At 51.0% G+C, this 16,738-nt stretch overlaps 1 protein-coding gene across 1 annotated transcript; it reads right to left on the reverse strand.

Moving 5' to 3' along the window:
- Positions 1 to 5,185: 5,185 nt before the first annotated feature.
- LOC126510268 (keratin, type I cytoskeletal 14) lies at positions 5,186 to 9,463 on the reverse strand. The gene is made up of 8 exons (XM_050156770.1): positions 8,861 to 9,463; positions 7,603 to 7,685; positions 6,929 to 7,085; positions 6,611 to 6,772; positions 6,402 to 6,527; positions 6,086 to 6,306; positions 5,927 to 5,994; positions 5,186 to 5,433 (listed from the first exon to the last, which is right to left on the reverse strand). The coding sequence occupies exons 1-8, from the start codon at positions 9,389 to 9,391 to the stop codon at positions 5,336 to 5,338; spliced, it is 1,446 nt and encodes a 481-aa protein (XP_050012727.1). The 5' UTR covers positions 9,392 to 9,463; the 3' UTR covers positions 5,186 to 5,335.
- Between the last annotated feature and the right edge of the window lie 7,275 nt (positions 9,464 to 16,738).

The following is a 16,738-nucleotide window of genomic DNA, read 5'->3' on the forward strand; positions in this document are numbered from 1 at the left end:
TACATTGCAAGATGGAGGGATCCCAGTATGAAAACCCAGTTGTCCCTGTGTGTATGCATTCTCTCCCCTTCACCCTCCTCCCCTCATCCTCTCTCCTTCCTATTCTCCCTCCTCCCACTGCCTACCCCCATCTACCTCCTCCCCACATCCTCCTTTCTTCCCATCCTTTCTCCTTCCTGTTTTCCTTCCCCTCACATCTGGATCTGCTTCCAACCCAAAGAGGAGCCAACCATGCTGGGTAACTCCTGTGAACCAGACATACATTGGTACTACAGTTTTGTACCATCTGCCTGGCATGGGAAAGGTTGTCCCAAGGATGAGGAAGTTAACCATCCTGGACCGAGCGAGAGACCTCTTCCTGGCTGTGCAACATGACTTTCTTTTACCCTCTCGGGGCTCAGGGTCTGCCCTCTGGATCCTACTTCCCACTCCTCCTGGCAATGAACAAGGACTAGATCTCATGTAGCTCAGGATACCCTACTCCAGGTGGCCATTAAAAAAAAAGTCTGTCTCTATAATTCATGTCCAAACTGCAGCTAATATTGGAAAATTCAAACACATCTTGGGACATTGTCCTGACAGTTGAATGGCTCTAAGTATGCTTTTTTTTTTCTTGCTCCTAGACCATCTGGATAACCTGCATTCAACCCTCTTGCTTACAATTTGCCCATCCCTTTAGTCAATTGGGCCCCACACCAGGCTCCCAAATACAGTTCCTGCCCTCAGAGCACAGATGGAGCTGAATAAAAGGACTTTGAAGACCAAAGAGACAGAGAAAGGAACCCTAAATGGATTCTACCTGCGGGTCTCAGGGAAGCAGGTCCCTCCTAAGGGTATGGGGACTTAAGAGGAGACAAGGCCACCCTGGCTCTGGCTATAGACGCTTCCTGCTTGCCTGTATCCAGCCACCCAGACCTTCTGGTCCCACTTGCTCCCCACCACCGTGTGTCCCTGAGCTCAGGTGGGGCCAGAAGGACCTGAGTCATCATGAGGCTGGATGCTGGCTGAAGGAACATAAGCGTGACTCATGGCTGCTGTCCTGGCTCACAGGCCCACCCCTCCATGAACCACCTATGCATGTGGGCACTTGGGATGATACACAGCTGGAGGTGCCTGCATGTATCTGTCAACAAAGATTCGTTTTTGCTGAATAGTCACCTGCCATCATCACCCCACCTACTCAGACCCCGCCAGACTGAGGAGTCTAAACCTGGAGTCTTCCACCTATTTAAGGAACATTGCTTCCCCTCACCCCTAAATCAGCTTCCCCGTGGTAAGTTTTGGGTGTGTCTTTCCTTGAGCACCTACCAGGTTCTACACATTGCACTAAGAGCTGAGGATAAAATGATGAAGAAGCCCCCATCAGTAAGGCACCTGCCCCACAAGCACAAGAACCTGAGTTCAAATCCCAGGGAAAAAAAACTACGTTTGGCAGTGTACATCTGTCTCTCCAGTGTTGGGGATGCAAAGGCAAGGGGATTCCTGGCCAAACGGGCTAGACGCGAGAGAGACATTGTCTTTAAAAGTGAGTGGGGGGCCACTGAGGAAGAAGCCCAACCTTGGCCTCTGGCCTACACATCTATACACATGCAGGTGCACCCTCACACACATGTGTACATACATGTGAATACATATACCACACACACACACACACCAGTTATAAGCAAACTTTATCTCCTTGAGCAGCCATAAGACAAAGCAGACTCCCCCAGTAAATATAAAACTCACAGGTGAAGCAAATGTTATTGGTAGCCAACTGGGAAGCATACAGTAAAGCCTGCCGCATGGTCAGAGGAATCAGGGGCAGTCATCCGAGAGTAGCCTGAGTGAGGGGTAAACAGAGACCAAACAAGAAGAAGAGATGAAAGTCACCCTGAGAGAGGGACAAAATGCCCTAGTGTGGTAAAGTGATCGCAACTCAGCGTGGCCAAAGGGCATAAGCTTCGTCAAGGAAAGGATTTTGGAAGAGGAAACTGATCACAACTTCATGTGAGGCTTAGATGAGCTACTGGGATGGGCCCAACACACCTAAGATGTTATCCTGACTCCCAGTGACAATGGGCATACTTCTGGACCATCTGGATGACTTGGGTCTCGATCATCAGGTCATCCTTTTGGTCTACCGGGTCACCACTTCAGATCAAGAGCCTGCGTCAAGTAGGTGTTACTGAGGACAGATAGTCCCTCTCTCAAGGAACCAGGAGGCTGGATGTAGACGGGTTCAAACTATATGGCTTGGAGCCGGGTGATCTCCCTTAGAAGAGAGGATAGGAGAGATGATCTCCATCTACCTAGCAAAGCCCCATTCTGTGTTCAGAGTAGGCGGAGAAAGTAGCTCCTCCCAAATTACGTTAAAGGGGCGTGGCACTACAGCCCATATCCGGCTAGCCTGGACTCTGAGAAGCAACTTTCTTGCTTCCACTAGGCGGTGCTATCGAGTCACTTTTCTGGTCGGCTTCACTGGTGGCAACAGAGCCCAGGTCTCCAGTGGGTGCTGGAGCCTTTTAGCCCTGTGAGTAAGAGCTAGTCACCAGTAGAAATCAGTTGTCAGCTCTACTGAATGTGGTGGTGGAAATCGGGAGAGGAGGGTGTCCTTGTGAGACCCCGGAACTGCTGTGATGCCTGCCCACTGCTTAACCATCCCCCAATTCCCAATCTGAGCTTGTATTGCTTATAGCCAAGTGGCCTCAAGCAAGTCTGCCTTTTCCCTGTGTTCCTTCCGAACATCAGTGGCTGCGATCCAAACAAGGACAAAGGCTTTCACACCACACGGTAGAACCTAAAGAACTCATACATCCATATTCCTGTAAAGCGGGTTCCTTCGGAGGATAAACTCAAATATCACAGGGAGGGTAATGACTAGAGACCCACAAGCCATCCATAGCATTCTGGGCTTCCATCTCCATTAGTGAATGTGTGTGTGTGTGTGTGTGTGTGTGTGTGTGTGTGTTTTGTTCTCTGCCCAGCCCACATGACCCTTCAAGGGTGAACCACCCCCTCTATTCTGTGTCACACTTGACAGGAAACTCATTATCCTGACGGGCGTCCTGATATCTGGGGCTCAACATCCATTTAGATCTCATGAAGCCCCTTTCCACGTGGTTCCCACCATCCAAGGGCCTGAGAACAGTCCTTTCCCCATCTCTGAAACAGCTCTCTCACCTTTCCTCCTCCCTAAGGTACCAATCCTGTAGCTCCAGGAAGCACACTTTCAGATGAGACACAACCCAGCTCAGCCCTTGCAGGGATCCAAGACAGACCAAAAGTTATCAGAAGCTTCAGTCACAGGCCAATCGCGACTTGCCTGGTATTGTAGGTAAGGACAACAGACGCCAACAACACTTCATTCCTTTTTTTAATAGTGCCTCCTCTTGAACTACCACGGGCAGAACACTATACACCATGCTCAGCTCATTGGCTCCATGAAAACATTTAATTCATTAGCACTGTGTAGTGAAGGTTTTTGTTCTCCATCTTATGGAAAAGGAACGCAGATTCAGTATCCTGACCTGATTCTCCCAGGCTGGTGAAGATGGGAACCCAGGATTCAAGCATAGGATTATCAAGTCTAAGGTTTTCCCTCCCTCATCCATGATGTCTTTTGTCACCCCCACCCCCGCGTTCAACTCTAACCAGCCAGATGAACAAGCTATTGAAATGGATGTAGAGCTGGTGACTCTTTCCCTAGCCAGGAGCAGTGAGCGCTCCCCACCCCTGGCATCTCTGTCACGTACCCAGATGATGCTCCTCCCTCTCCTACTCCTCAGTCTGCCATAAAATAAAGCAAAAGTTGCTCATCCACCAAGGGGAGGCGCCTCACCATGAAGCCGTGTCTGGTCTTACACTCACAGTGGTCCTTTTGGATGCCCCTTCCTGTGCCGGGTTACATGTGTGACCCATCAGATTCAAGTCAGCTGGAGCTTAAAGTGTACCTTACTCCTTAGATTTGTATATCAACCACAAGATACAGGGTCCATCATTCTTATTGTACAGTGAGGAAACTGAGAGCCAGGCTCCCCAAAGTCACTAATCCAGAGCAGGGCTAAGGTTAGAAGCCAGCTGGCCTATTCTGGAAGCCTCTGGAAATGCCCTTGTCATGAGTAGTACCCAGCACACTAACACAGCTGTGTCTTGAGCCCACGCACTCTAGGCACTGTGCTGAACAATGTTTTACCGGTTGTGGTATCATCATCCCCATTTTACAGACATAGAAACTGAGGCTTGGAGAGGGTCATCAATTTCCTCTAAATCAGTAGTTCTCAACCTGTGAGTCAAGACTTCTATGGGGGTTAACTGACCCTTCCACAAGAGTCACATATCAGATATCTGCAATTCATAACAGTAGCAAAATTTTAATTATGAGAATAACTTTATGGTTGGGGGGTCACCTTCACCATAAGGAACTACCTGAAAGAGTCACAGCATTAGGAAGGCTGAGAAGCACTTCTCTAAATTAAATAAGAATAGACTCAATTCTAGACAGTCTCAGATCAGGGAGCTAAGACCACCAACAAAGCATGAGTCCTTATCTTGGATTCGGAGTTTTAGGGGACTAGCGAACATCTTAGTATTGCACACAAAAATGTCTACTTATTTGGAGATAGGATATACAAAGAAAAGTTGTAGGTTACAATACAGAGTTATTTTAAAGGGTCACAAAATCATTAAGAATCCTTAACCTAAGGCCAGTAAGATGACTCGGCAAGGGAGAAGTACTATACAAGCCTGAGTTCAATCCCCGAACCCACCATGGAAGGAGAGAGTCAGCTCCACAAAGTTGTCCTCCAGCCTCCTCAAACACGTACTACACTGTGCACCTGCCCTCGCACACATACCGTGACCACACAGTGATGATGGTGACAATAATAAGCTTATCGTTTTATTGTAAAGACCCTTCACCTAGTACTCTGCCTGGCATCTAAAAGGCACTCCACGTCTGGTAAATGCATGGACAACTGAATGAATGGGGAAATACGCCTCTGCCCTAAGAGATCCCATGACCTGGCACACACAGCCATCTAGAGCTTCTGATGGTGAGAGCCAACCTGGGACCTGAGCCAAGCCCGCCCCCAGGGCCCTTTCTCCCAGTCCCAGAGGCCAGAGCCAGGTGCTCGCCTGAGCTCCAAGGCAACGCTTCCCACATTTCGCCCACCCCCACTTCTGACAATGACCAGGGAGACAGTGATTGTGCAACTCAGAGAAAGCAACTTTATTGATTGCCAGCAGGGACGCGGGTCAAGTAAAGGGTGAAGTGCGTGGGGACAGTAGAGAGGCTCTTTCAGCAGTATCTGCGTCCACACAGGGGCCTCCTACGCCTGAGCTGTGCCTAGCAGCCTTAGTTCTTGGTGCGCAGGACCTGCTCGTGGCTGGAGACCACCTTGCCATCATGCACATCCATGACCTTGGTGCGGATCTGGCGGTTGGTGGAGGTCACTGGGGGATGCGAGAGAGAAGGCGTTAGTGGAGGTGGGCAGGAGTGTTCTGAAATGAAGCCAAGAAGCTGAGGAGTGAACTGTCTCCTGATGCCCTCTGTCCTGATTGCCACCTCACACACTGCTGCTAGGGCACCTTGTTGTCATGGGCAGTCTGTGTCCTCAGACTGGAGCACTCAACTGGTGCTGTTCAACTAAACCCAAACGCATTAGAAGGTCCAACTAAACCCAAATGCATGAGATGGGCTATGTAGGGCGCTGTCCATGGTGCTGATTTCCATTTCTGCCGTCTACCCAGACACCCATTCGAGGAACAAGTTGAAGGTCACCAGTCCTCGCCCTGAAATAGCTGTTTCTATCTGAAGAGACTCCTAGGAGATACTGAGTAAGAACACTTAGCTTAACCCCCAAGAAGGTCTTAATCTAGGTCCTAGATCTGCTGGAAGATCTGAAGGTATTTGAGAGCTCAGGCATGACGGGAAGGAGAGTCTTACCGTCTCTGGAGGACTGAGAACCAGAGGAGAACTGGGAGGATGAGGAGAACTGGGTGGATGAGGAGAGGCTGCAAAGACAGAATAGGGCAGGGCATTAGACATACGGGGGACATTTGTGAAGAGAAGGGGCATGGACTAGAGGGTTTACCAGAGACTCACTGGGCATCCTCGCCCTCCAGCAGGCGACGGTAAGTGGCGATCTCCTGCTCCAGGCGTGTCTTCACATCCAGCAGGATCTTGTACTCCTGATTCTGCTGCTCCATCTCACAGCGCAGCTGGGCCAGCTGCTCCTCCACGCTGCCGATCATTTCCTGAATCTGGGACAGTTGCATGCAGTAGCGGCCTTTGGTCTCCTCCAGGTTATTCTCCAGGGATGCTTTCTGTGAAAGAGAGAAATAGGGTGGTCGATCATTGAGAATGGCCATTCCCCTTCAGGAAGTCCAAGGCCAACCCATGCATGCAGCTGCATCCCTACCATGCTGAGCTGGGACTGCAGCTCGATTTCCAGGTTCTGCATGGTGCGTCGGAGCTCAGAGATCTCGCTCTTGCCACTCTGCACCAGCTCGCTGTTGGTGGCCACCTCACGGTTCAGCTCCTCTGTCTGTGAAAAAGAGAACACCGTTCACACCAGAAAATCCTGGAAGGCATATGGTCTATACACCTTCCTCTCCAAATGGCACCCACCTTGGTGAAGAACCATTCCTCGGCATCCTTTCGGTTCTTCTCCGCCATCTTCTCGTACTGGTCACGCATCTCATTCAGGATGCGGCTCAGGTCCACACCGGGTGCTGCGTCCATCTCCACGTTGACGTCTCCACCCACCTGGCCTCTCATGGAGGCCATCTCCTGCAGAGGCAGAAAAGATCCCATAGTCAGAAGCCTCACAACTGACAGGGCTTTCTAACGAGAGGTGGTCCTGGCCTGAACACTGCTTCCCCATCTGCCATTCTATTGCTTCTCTCCATTCACCCTTTTAAGCTGGCTTTTCTGTTTGGCTCTCACCTCCTCATGGTTCTTCTTCAGGTAGGCCAGCTCCTCCTTGAGGCTCTCAATCTGCATCTCCAGGTCAGCTCTGGCCAGGGTCAGCTCATCCAGCACCCGGCGCAGGCCGTTGATGTCGGCCTCCACACTCATGCGCAGGTTCAGCTCTGTCTCATACCTAGAATGATCCGAGAGAAAAGGAATGAGCTATCCATCCCAGCCACACTGAAAGCTTTGTTCTCTTCCTGTGGGTATTATTCCCAGGGTTGGCACCCAGGGCTGTTGTGGAGAGCCAGTATTAGACACAGTGCCCATTGATTGCTTAGTTCTGAACATTCCTAGGGTCCAGGGAATAAAAATCGCCAGGAGGCATTCATCTGAAAGAGGCACTTCCAGCTGCAGTCAATAAAATCCAAGGCCTCCAAATATGACAGCCTACTGCATTTTAAGGGCAGGTGAAGGGGGTGTGGATCTCCTCTCCCTAAAATGATAGTTCTTACACCTGGCTGTGGATCAGAATCACCTAGGTTACAAATAACTGAACTCCCAGGGTGGAGCCCAACAGTCTTGTATTTTTACAAGCACCCCAAGGGGTTCTTTCTCCTGGCACAATTCAACGCTGGAAGAAAGCACGGCTCCAAAATGCCCCACCCTACAGACACTGGAAGCTCTGAGCCACCACACTAAAAACTCACTTGGTGCGGAAGTCATCAGCGGCCAGCCGGGCATTGTCGATCTGCAGGAGGACATTGGCATTGTCCACAGTGGCTGCAAGGATCTGTAGAATGGAAAGGCCATGGGTCAATTGTTAAACAGATGTAGGCAGATGTCACTGCAGCCTGTGCTGGTCCTCTCTCTTGCTCTTGCTTGAGTTCTGTTCTTCTCACCCCATGAGTTTTTCTTCACCACAGCAGCCTGAGAGACAGCCCCGCATAGTCATTTTCAACCCAGGACTTCAACTCCTGGTCAACAGACTCAAAAGCTGGAAAGTTCAGGTCTTATTGCTATCACTCGCCTGTAAAACCTAAGATGGGTCTTGGCGTTCCAAAGCCCCCCTAGGGCTGACTACACACCCTCCATCTTCCAAAGCCTCCTCTCCATACAGAGCAGCCCTATCAGCCTTCTGCACACACACACACACACACACACACACACACACACATTTCTTTCTAAGCCCAAGGAGCATGAACCTCAGGTGGGACTTTCCCAAGAGACAAAACCCAACTTGCCCAGGGGATTAGAAAAAAAAGGAAACCAGAGAAGAAAAGAAGACAGATGGATCCATAAGCCTGGCCGGGGTTCCTGCCAGAGACTTGTCTAATTTCCGGAATTTAAGTGAGACACTAGAGCCAAGTTTAACAGGAAGGGGAAGAAGGGTTCTGAAGCACAACCCCACCAGGATCTCTCTGCTTCCAGGGTAAATATATGGGTCACGATTAGCTGTGGCTGTGGGTTTTCTATGTCTGCCTGGCTATAGAGAAAGACCGACCAGCTGGTGTTCATGGGTGGCGGCAACCTCAGCCCAGACTAACGAGCTAATGAGTGGTTTGGGTGTCTAGCTTGGTGGGACCCTTTACAGCCTCCCTCCTCCCCTCTGCTGGAGAGATAACTGCCTTCTACTATAGAAGGCGGGTCCCTGGCGCTCTAGTCTCTGCTCTGCCCCTCCTCTGTGTGATCTTTAGCAAGTCACAGCCCTCTCAATGTTCCAACTTCTTCCTCTGCAAAATGTTAAGGGCTAGAACCATTGGTCTCATGGGAGCTAAAAATGGGAGCTTAGAAAAATGTGGGAAAAGGCAGGAAGGGACACCATCTTCTCACTGACCACACTAATGGGGATGTTCAGGACCTCAGAGCGGGATCTGGGACTGGAAGCTGTCCTGTCTAGGAGTCTAAAGATGATCTGAAGCATTGGAGGAAACTTGAATGGCAAGTGCTACTGCCCAGTTGACCCACCTTGCTCTTCAGGTCCTCGATGGTCTTGAAGAAGGGGCTGTAGTCTTTGATCTCAGCAGGCCGCTGCCTCTGGTACCAGTCACGGATCTTCACCTCCAGGTCAGTGTTGGCCTCCTCCAGGGCACGCACCTTGTCCAGGTAGCTGGCCAGACGGTCATTGAGGTTCTGCATGGTCACTTTCTCACTGCCCACCAGGAGACCATCACCACCGCCAAAACCACCACCAAGGCCACCACCAAAGCCACCACCGAAGCCACCACCAAAGCCACCACCCAAGCCACCACCAAAGCCACTACCAAGGCCTCCCCCAAAGCTGCTGCTGCTGCTGAAGCCCCCACCATAGCTGCTTCCCATGCCACAGGCTCCCCCAGAGGAGAAGCGAGAGGAGCTGACTGTCAGGCCACCATAGGTGCTGGGAGCCCGGCAGGATCCTCCAGTTAGGACAGAGGAGATGCGGCTAGAGCCACCACCAATGCCACAGGAGCCCTTCATGGAGCTGGAGGAGGTGAACTGGCGGCTGCAGGTGGTCATGTTGTCGAGGAAGGTGAGAGAGTGAGCAAGTCAGCGAGTAGAGAGAGGAGAATGCTGCTCAGGTACGTTAGAAAAGGATGACAGGGCTTTATAGTCATGAGTAGGGGGCGGGCCTGGCGTTTTCCATTCCCCTTGGCTTTCATCACTCACGGGCCAGCGCCAACTCCCCATCAGATTCCCTCCTCTCCTCCGCCTCATCATGTCTGTCATATTTTACTGGAAACTCATTGTTTGAAGTGTTTTGGGCTTTCTCGTCCCGCCAGGCATGATTCATCAGGGGAGGGGTGGGCCTGCAGGCTATACTTTCCCATGAGGCCCTGGGAGTCACAGCACTCAGGAACCCACACTCTGGGCTCAGCTAGGATGACAGAGTAGGACCTTACCACACGATAAACCTGCTGACCTGTCAGTTCCCATTAAATGGGGTGGGGTCCTTTACTACACGTGGAGGAAGCCCACCACAGCAGGAAGTGGGGATTTAGCTGCAGGTACTCCAGCATGGCCACCCTCAGCACTGCCTGCTAAGGACAAGTCATCCTTAAGAGGTTCTCACAGCCTCAGCCATCCAGGTGGCTCAGACTCAAGACAGTTCCCCTCAGTCCCGGGTACAGACCCTAATATCCACCGCACACCTGCACAAAGAACTGTGACATTAGCTATTCAGTCACCAAAGGTCTCACAGACACAGCAAAGACATTGAGAAAGAGCCCGGACACGATGCTTCTCGGAGCCTCAGTTTACTCTTCTGAAAAATGGAAGCAAAAGACACCCACCCACTGCTTCTACTACAGACAGCTCTAGAAGTCCAACGGGACAATGATGTTGAAGACTTTTGTCACCTTTGTGTGGCATGGAGTCTGGCCGGAGGGTTAGAGCGTATTTTGGTCTCAAAGTATGTGAGGCTACATACATGCCTGGGAGAAGCCAAACTTTTTTTTTTGTTTCCAGCCCCAGATATCCCCTCAGATGCCAGGATAGCTGAGGTGGGAGACAGACAAGCGACTCAGTCGCCCGCACTTGCTCCCCCATGGAGTTCACCCAAGATGTGTATCAAGGAGGAATTCAGGCACCTGGAAATGAGGCCGGACTGAGCCAAAGGCATGGCCAAAGTGGACATGAGGGTTCCCTGACTCCTGAGTTGCTGAGGGCCAGCAGACAACAGCTAGTTCTGCTTCAGAGGTTTGTATATCCAGCTTCAGTTATCCCATATTGAACATGCTTGAGAAACTCCCAGAACACCCACTTCCTGCCCCCACACCCTCCTGCCAGCCCCTCAGTCCCATGGACCCCAGCAGGCATGTTGGGAGGAATGTGGTCGTGTCTGGGACTGCCTGGCATGTCCTATCTTCCCAGACAGGCCCCAACAGCCCCTGCTGAGGCTCTTAGACTCGTGTTAGTATCATCTACTCCCAGTAGGGAAGCAGCGCCTCAGACAGCCAACCCCACCTGACCCTGCCCGCCACCAAAGCAGAAGTCAACACCCTCCCCACCACAGGGCTTAAGAGCTCAGGAGACAATGCTAAGGTAGGCTATTGAGGCTGAGGGCTCCCCCAAATCTGCCTCTCTAAGGACTAGCGAGGATATGAGTAACCTGCGGCCCCACCCGGCTCCACCTACCCCTGACAGACACTTCTAATCTCCTTCCAGAGAATATTCTCCACAAGCCTGACCCAGCCCTTCCATTTCCCCAGCATGAGGCAGAGGGGATTTGGACTGAGGAACAGATACTTCTACTAGAATCTGTTGCTGTCGAGTGGGGTAAGAGGTAGAGGGTCTCCTTCCTAGAGAAAAAGGCAGAATTAAGGGAGATCCATGAAGAAGAGCTGGGTGCGGAGTCCAACCCCAGCTTCTTTAGTGACCTAACACCCTCGACCAAGAAAAGCCCTGTGTCCCCTGTCAGTTGGTGGGACCCCAAGGAGCCTCCCTCCCAGTGCTCCTCTGCCCCCACCCTACCTCTCCCCCTCCTCTTCTCCCTCTGCCCCTCTACTCCTCCAGTTCCTCCTCCTCTGATCTTCATCTTTACCCTGCACTTCCTCCCCTCCCACCCTGCTCCTCCATCTTCTACAAGGGGAACGCAAACATAAAGATGCATGGGAATAAATGTCGGATAAACACACACAGTCTAAGGGAAGACCCTTGCTAGGCCTCCCCCCACCCCTGCACCGACTCTGGTCCCCCAGGCAAAATGCACCAAGGTCCACAGACACAGACCCCACAGCCAAGGAGCTGACTAAGGCCCAGCCAGCTGGGGAATAGGAAGGTGACAGCACTCTCCTATCCCCATGGTGCTGATGGTACCATTTTCAGGACATGCATTCTCTGAGGCATCAGAGGTTATGAGTCGGAAGGGGTATCAGATAGGCGGCACCTCTGCCTCCTGAGACCTGGCGGACCCCTACCTCCTAGAAGCATGTTCTGTGTGAGCACCATATCTGCCCCTCCCTCCAGTCTGCCCCGGGGAACAGGGAAGAAAGGAGGGGCCTGGACAGTCAGCACTATGTGGTTAGTGAGTCTCCTATACTTCCCTGAGGTGGGGAGACCCATGCCAATCTAAACAGGTGAAAGGACTGGGCCAGGCAACCCCCACACTGCCTCATTGTGTGCTGAGGCCAGGGTGGAGCTAAGGGGTTGCATCTTCAGGGAGGAGGAGTCGGGGCTGAGGAGAGAGGCATAAGCCTTGCCCCAGGAGCCCACAGTATAGTGAGAGAGATACGGGAAGGGACTGTCCCTGACCTTGGAAGTCTTTGGCCTGTGAGAAAGAGAAAAGGCCTTTCAAGGTGCAAGCCTGAAAGAACTAAGGACTGCCTGCCTCTCACGAGTGCCTGTCCCAAGTCCTCACAGATTCAGCAGCTTCAACAATGCAAGCCTATTCCCCCAGGTCTGGAAGCCAAGGAACCCCAGAGAAGATGGAGAGGCCACACTACCACTATGATCTAGGGAAGGATCCTTCCAGTCAGCCCTCCACCAGCTTCTGGCTTCTCCGGGAGTCCCTGGGTTTGTGGCAAACAAAACTCCAGTCTCTCCTTTTTTCTCCCCACAGCCTTACTGCACACCTGATGATCTTGATCTGTCTCTTACAGTGTGCTTATTGGATCCAGCGCCCCCCCGTCCAGTGTGACGTCATCTCAGTCCTTACCTCATCTGTCCCTCAGAGATCCTACTTTGGAAGTAGCCTTGACTTTGGAAGGACACTACGTAAACCCTCTCCACCGTGTTAGCAGACTGGGTGCTGGGAGCCAGCTGAGGAGGAGGCAGGGGAAACTTGGGGAGATAATTATGATAAGAGGTGGGTGGAGCCAGTCTGGAGGTTTCTGGAGAAAGCAGCTTTGTTAGTGTTCGTTAGAGTGCTGGGGCCAGGCCAGCAGGGAGACCAGGCTTCTCAGCACTCCTAGAGGCTTCCACTACCCGCCCCCCACCCTTCAGCCCTCAGAGCAGTTTTTATTTTGGTTTTGGTTTTGCTTTTATTTTTAACTTTGTTTTTGAGTTGGCTTTTTTTTGTTGTTTATTCACCGTTGTTTTTCTTTTGTTTTTGCTTTGTTTGAGACACTCGCTACGTAGTCCAGGTTGACTCCAAATTTGTCGTTTCTGTCTCTGCTTCTTACCTGCCAGTACTGGGATTATAATCCTTTGTCACCATGCCTGGCTATTTTTAATTTTTCATGGTAAAATAATTTTAGATTCTTAAGAAGTTTTCAAAAAGAAGAAAAATTGGTCAGGCTTGGTGGTGCATTGCCTGTAGTTCTAATTCCTGGGAGGTGGAGGCAAGGGATTCATCCTCAAGGTCAGCCACACGGCAAGTTTGAGGCCAGCCTGGGTTACATAAGACTCTGTCTCTTTAACAACAACAATAATAATAAATTTTAAAATTGCAAAAAAAAAAAAAAAAAAAAAAAGAATCCAGAGAATGCCTTCGTGCCCTTCAGCCAGTTTCCCTGAGTGTGAACACACATCACATGAGCACGGTACAGTTTTCACAAACGATGTGATTAGTCAACCGCAGATGTTCCTGGAATTCTGCTGGACTTTCCGACAGCGCTCCCGCTCTGCTCCAGACCATAGTGGTGGATTTCATGCTACACTCACTCGTGCGGTCCCCTGAGCTTCCTTGGGTCCAGGGCAGCTCTTCTACCTCCCCTGTCTTCTGTGACCTTGACACCTTTGAGCGGTATTGAATGGCTCTCTAGTAAAATAGCTCTGTTCCAGTTTCCCTGCTTTCTCACGAACTAGACAGTTGCATTTGCCAAGAAACCCTCACAAATGATGCTACATCCTTTCAAGCATCGTATTAGGTCAGAGGACAATAGGTAGACACATTGTTGGGTCTTGTTGCCACCGAGTTGATGGTATACACGGGCTAAGACAGCCCTGGGTTAGAATTCTCCACCTGGAAAAAATCTCTATTTTGCCCTAATATACACTGGGAAGGAAAGACCTGGAGGCTACACATAGGTCTGATTTCCCCTTCATCTTTGGCCCGATAGCGTGTGGTTCCGTCACTGGAGGGAAAGAACTACTATCACCCGTCTGACTTGCTCTGGACTCCCTAAAGAGCTGTAGCTCCAGGAGAGGCCTGGGGGAGGACAAGGGTCCACACTTAGAGAAAAGATTCTTTGGCTCCCTGGTCTACTTCACGTCAGACTGAGTGTCCTGGACCCATCTCACTGCCCAGTCTAGAACATTCCCATTCTGGCTTCCTTTAGAGAAATGCTACATGTTTCTCTTTAGTCGTGTGGAAGGTGGGGCAGGGAGGGGCGGTACAGAGGCATCGGCATTGGTCAGTATTGGGGATTTTGTTTGACTGCTTGATTGCTTGCTTGTGACAGGTCCTAACTATGTAACCAGGCTGGCTTAGAAGTCACAGTGATCCTCCAGTCTCAATTTTTCCTTTGCTCTGGGATTATAGATATGCCCTCATGCTAGTCCAAACATTTCCCTCACTCTGTTTTCTTGAGTCTTTTCTTGGCCCCTTCCAGCCCTATGGGAAAGAAATAGACAGTAAGGTCCTCCCCAGGCACGGGTGGGAAACGCAATCCCAGTCCCAAGGCTGGACTTCCCTAATTTTCCTCATAAAAGGATCTTTCTTCTCTTCCAAACCCCTAAGCCCCACCATCTCCCTCCCTGCCAAGCCTCAGAGAGAGGTCTCCTAGTACTCGGGCTATGATATGCAGGGCAGCTGGGACCCAAACAGCCTCTACTGCAGAAGACGGGGATGACTAAAACGTGTGGTCCTGAGCAGGGATGTAGGCAGGGAGCCAATCAGAAGGCAAGGATGTAGACAGGGAGCCAAACAGAAGCCTAGCGTACTCCACAAAGCCTAGAATTCACTTTTTCTCTAGAGAGCTCTGCCATGTGACTTGTTGCTGGTCCCCCAGGCCAGCCTGGCCATCTGAGTCATGTGTCCTTGTAAGAGTTTGGCCTGACTCAGTAAATGGGTTAAGCCAAGTAAGTTAGCACCTGAAGTCTGACCAGGTTGCCTAACTATGCTGCAAAGCCTATGAGACAGAGAATGAGTCCCACACTACGAATGAAGATTGAAGAGTAGGGAACTTCTCAACTTCTGCAGCAAGGGAGCTGCTTCATAAGGTCCAACCGCTGCTTAGCCTGGATTCAAGCCTCATTTGTCAGGGACAGGTTTCCTTCTGCTAGGAGGTCCCCAAGAGACACAAGCTCAACCTAGGCTCTAGACCAACCTCTTAAGTTTACAGATAGGAATGTAAGGCTGAGGGCTAAAGGGACATGTCCAAAGACACACAGAAGATCCCACTTCAAACGTGAAGACATTTAACAACACCACCAGGGTCTGGGAGAGGTAGGGTAAGAATAAAAACAGGGTGCCCTGTCTGCGCCGCCGGATCATATCCTGGTTAAGAACATGGGTGGTCAGTTACTAGGTCTGGTTACCAACCAGCCCCTGGGTCCCAACCCAGGGAACATACAGCTTTCGCTCTCCAGCCCAACACCCCTGATGTTCCACGGTGAGCCAAGCCTCCAACAGGCCAGGCTCATCACAAGCACCTACATCCCCGTCCACCTCACAGCCTCTGCCTTAATTTCTACACCTCCTCTCTCCTTTTCCAAATCCCTCACACTCCTTAGGACCGAACCTTTGCTCCACATGGCTTTAAGATATGTGTTCTACTAGACACTGAAGCATTGAGCAGATGACCAATAAAGGGCAGAAGGAGAGAGGCATGGAGGGTGGGGTACCAAGGAGGAAGAGAGAAAACACAGTGTAGAAAGGTGGATAGATAAGACAGATGATAACTAAGTGGATGGATGGATGGATGGATGGATGGATGGATGGATGGATGGATGGATGGAGGTGGGCAGATGGTTGCATAAATGGAAGGAAGCAAAAATGGAAGGGTGAGATGGGGGATCCAGGTGATTGGCTCGGTGTTATAATGCTTACGTAGTATGTGTAAGGCTCTGGATTTGAACAGGTGAGGAAGAGAGCACAAGAATGTGTAAACAAATAAAGCTAGGATGGAGGAACGCGGGGGGGGGGNGAGGTAGGGGTGGACGGACGGACAGACAGGCTGGCAGGAGATACATGAATGGCGGATTAGCAGGTGAGTGAAGGAAGGGCAGCTGCCCAGCCCAGGGCAGAGGAAGTGAAGGTCTTCACTGATGCTTGAGGACCAGTGGGATACCAAACCAGCAGAGGACATGAAGAACGACATCCCATTTGCTCAGGGAAGCACCTGGGCAGAGAAGAAGAAACAAGAAACCCATCCAGAGGGCAGGAAACCCTGATTGCTCTTTGGGCTGATGAGGGAGGGGGACTTGATTGGGAGAGGGGGAGGGAAATGGGAGACGGCGGTGGGGAAGAGACAGAAATCTTAAATAAATAAATAAATAAATAAATAAATAAATAAATAAGAAACCCATCCAATGGAAACTACAAGCAGCTAAGCCTGGCTGCATCTCTCAGCTCAGAGCTGGACCCGCCTGATGACACCGACAGCAGAGACTGGGGATGAAGGAGGCCATGAGGCTCTCAGACTCCATCCTGACAGCACTGGGACTCTTTGGGGGCTCTCAGAAGTGGTGCATTGGGCTGTTGACAAAGGCCGCCATGTTTCTCATGGAACATACGTGGAGGGACAGACAGAAAGGAAAGTGTAAAGAAGGCTTGCTGTAATCCAGACAAGGAATGGTGTTGGCTCAGATCTCTCCACTCCGAGAGGGCTCACCCTGTCAGTTCAGGTCACCTGGCATTTCGCCAGCCTCGGCCTTGCCATTGTCTCTGTGACCTAAGTCCTCCTAAGGTTCACTCCCATGCCCCAGAGAGCTGCAAAGTGCTTCACTGGGTAGATACTCGGCAAGCTAATTCACTGTGCTTAC

The sequence above is a fragment of the Alexandromys fortis genome, unplaced genomic scaffold (assembly GCF_014885135.2).
Source record: "Alexandromys fortis isolate MF-2015 unplaced genomic scaffold, M_Fortis_MF-2015_v1.1 scaffold_31, whole genome shotgun sequence".
NCBI classification, from domain to species: Eukaryota; Metazoa; Chordata; class Mammalia; order Rodentia; family Cricetidae; genus Alexandromys; species Alexandromys fortis.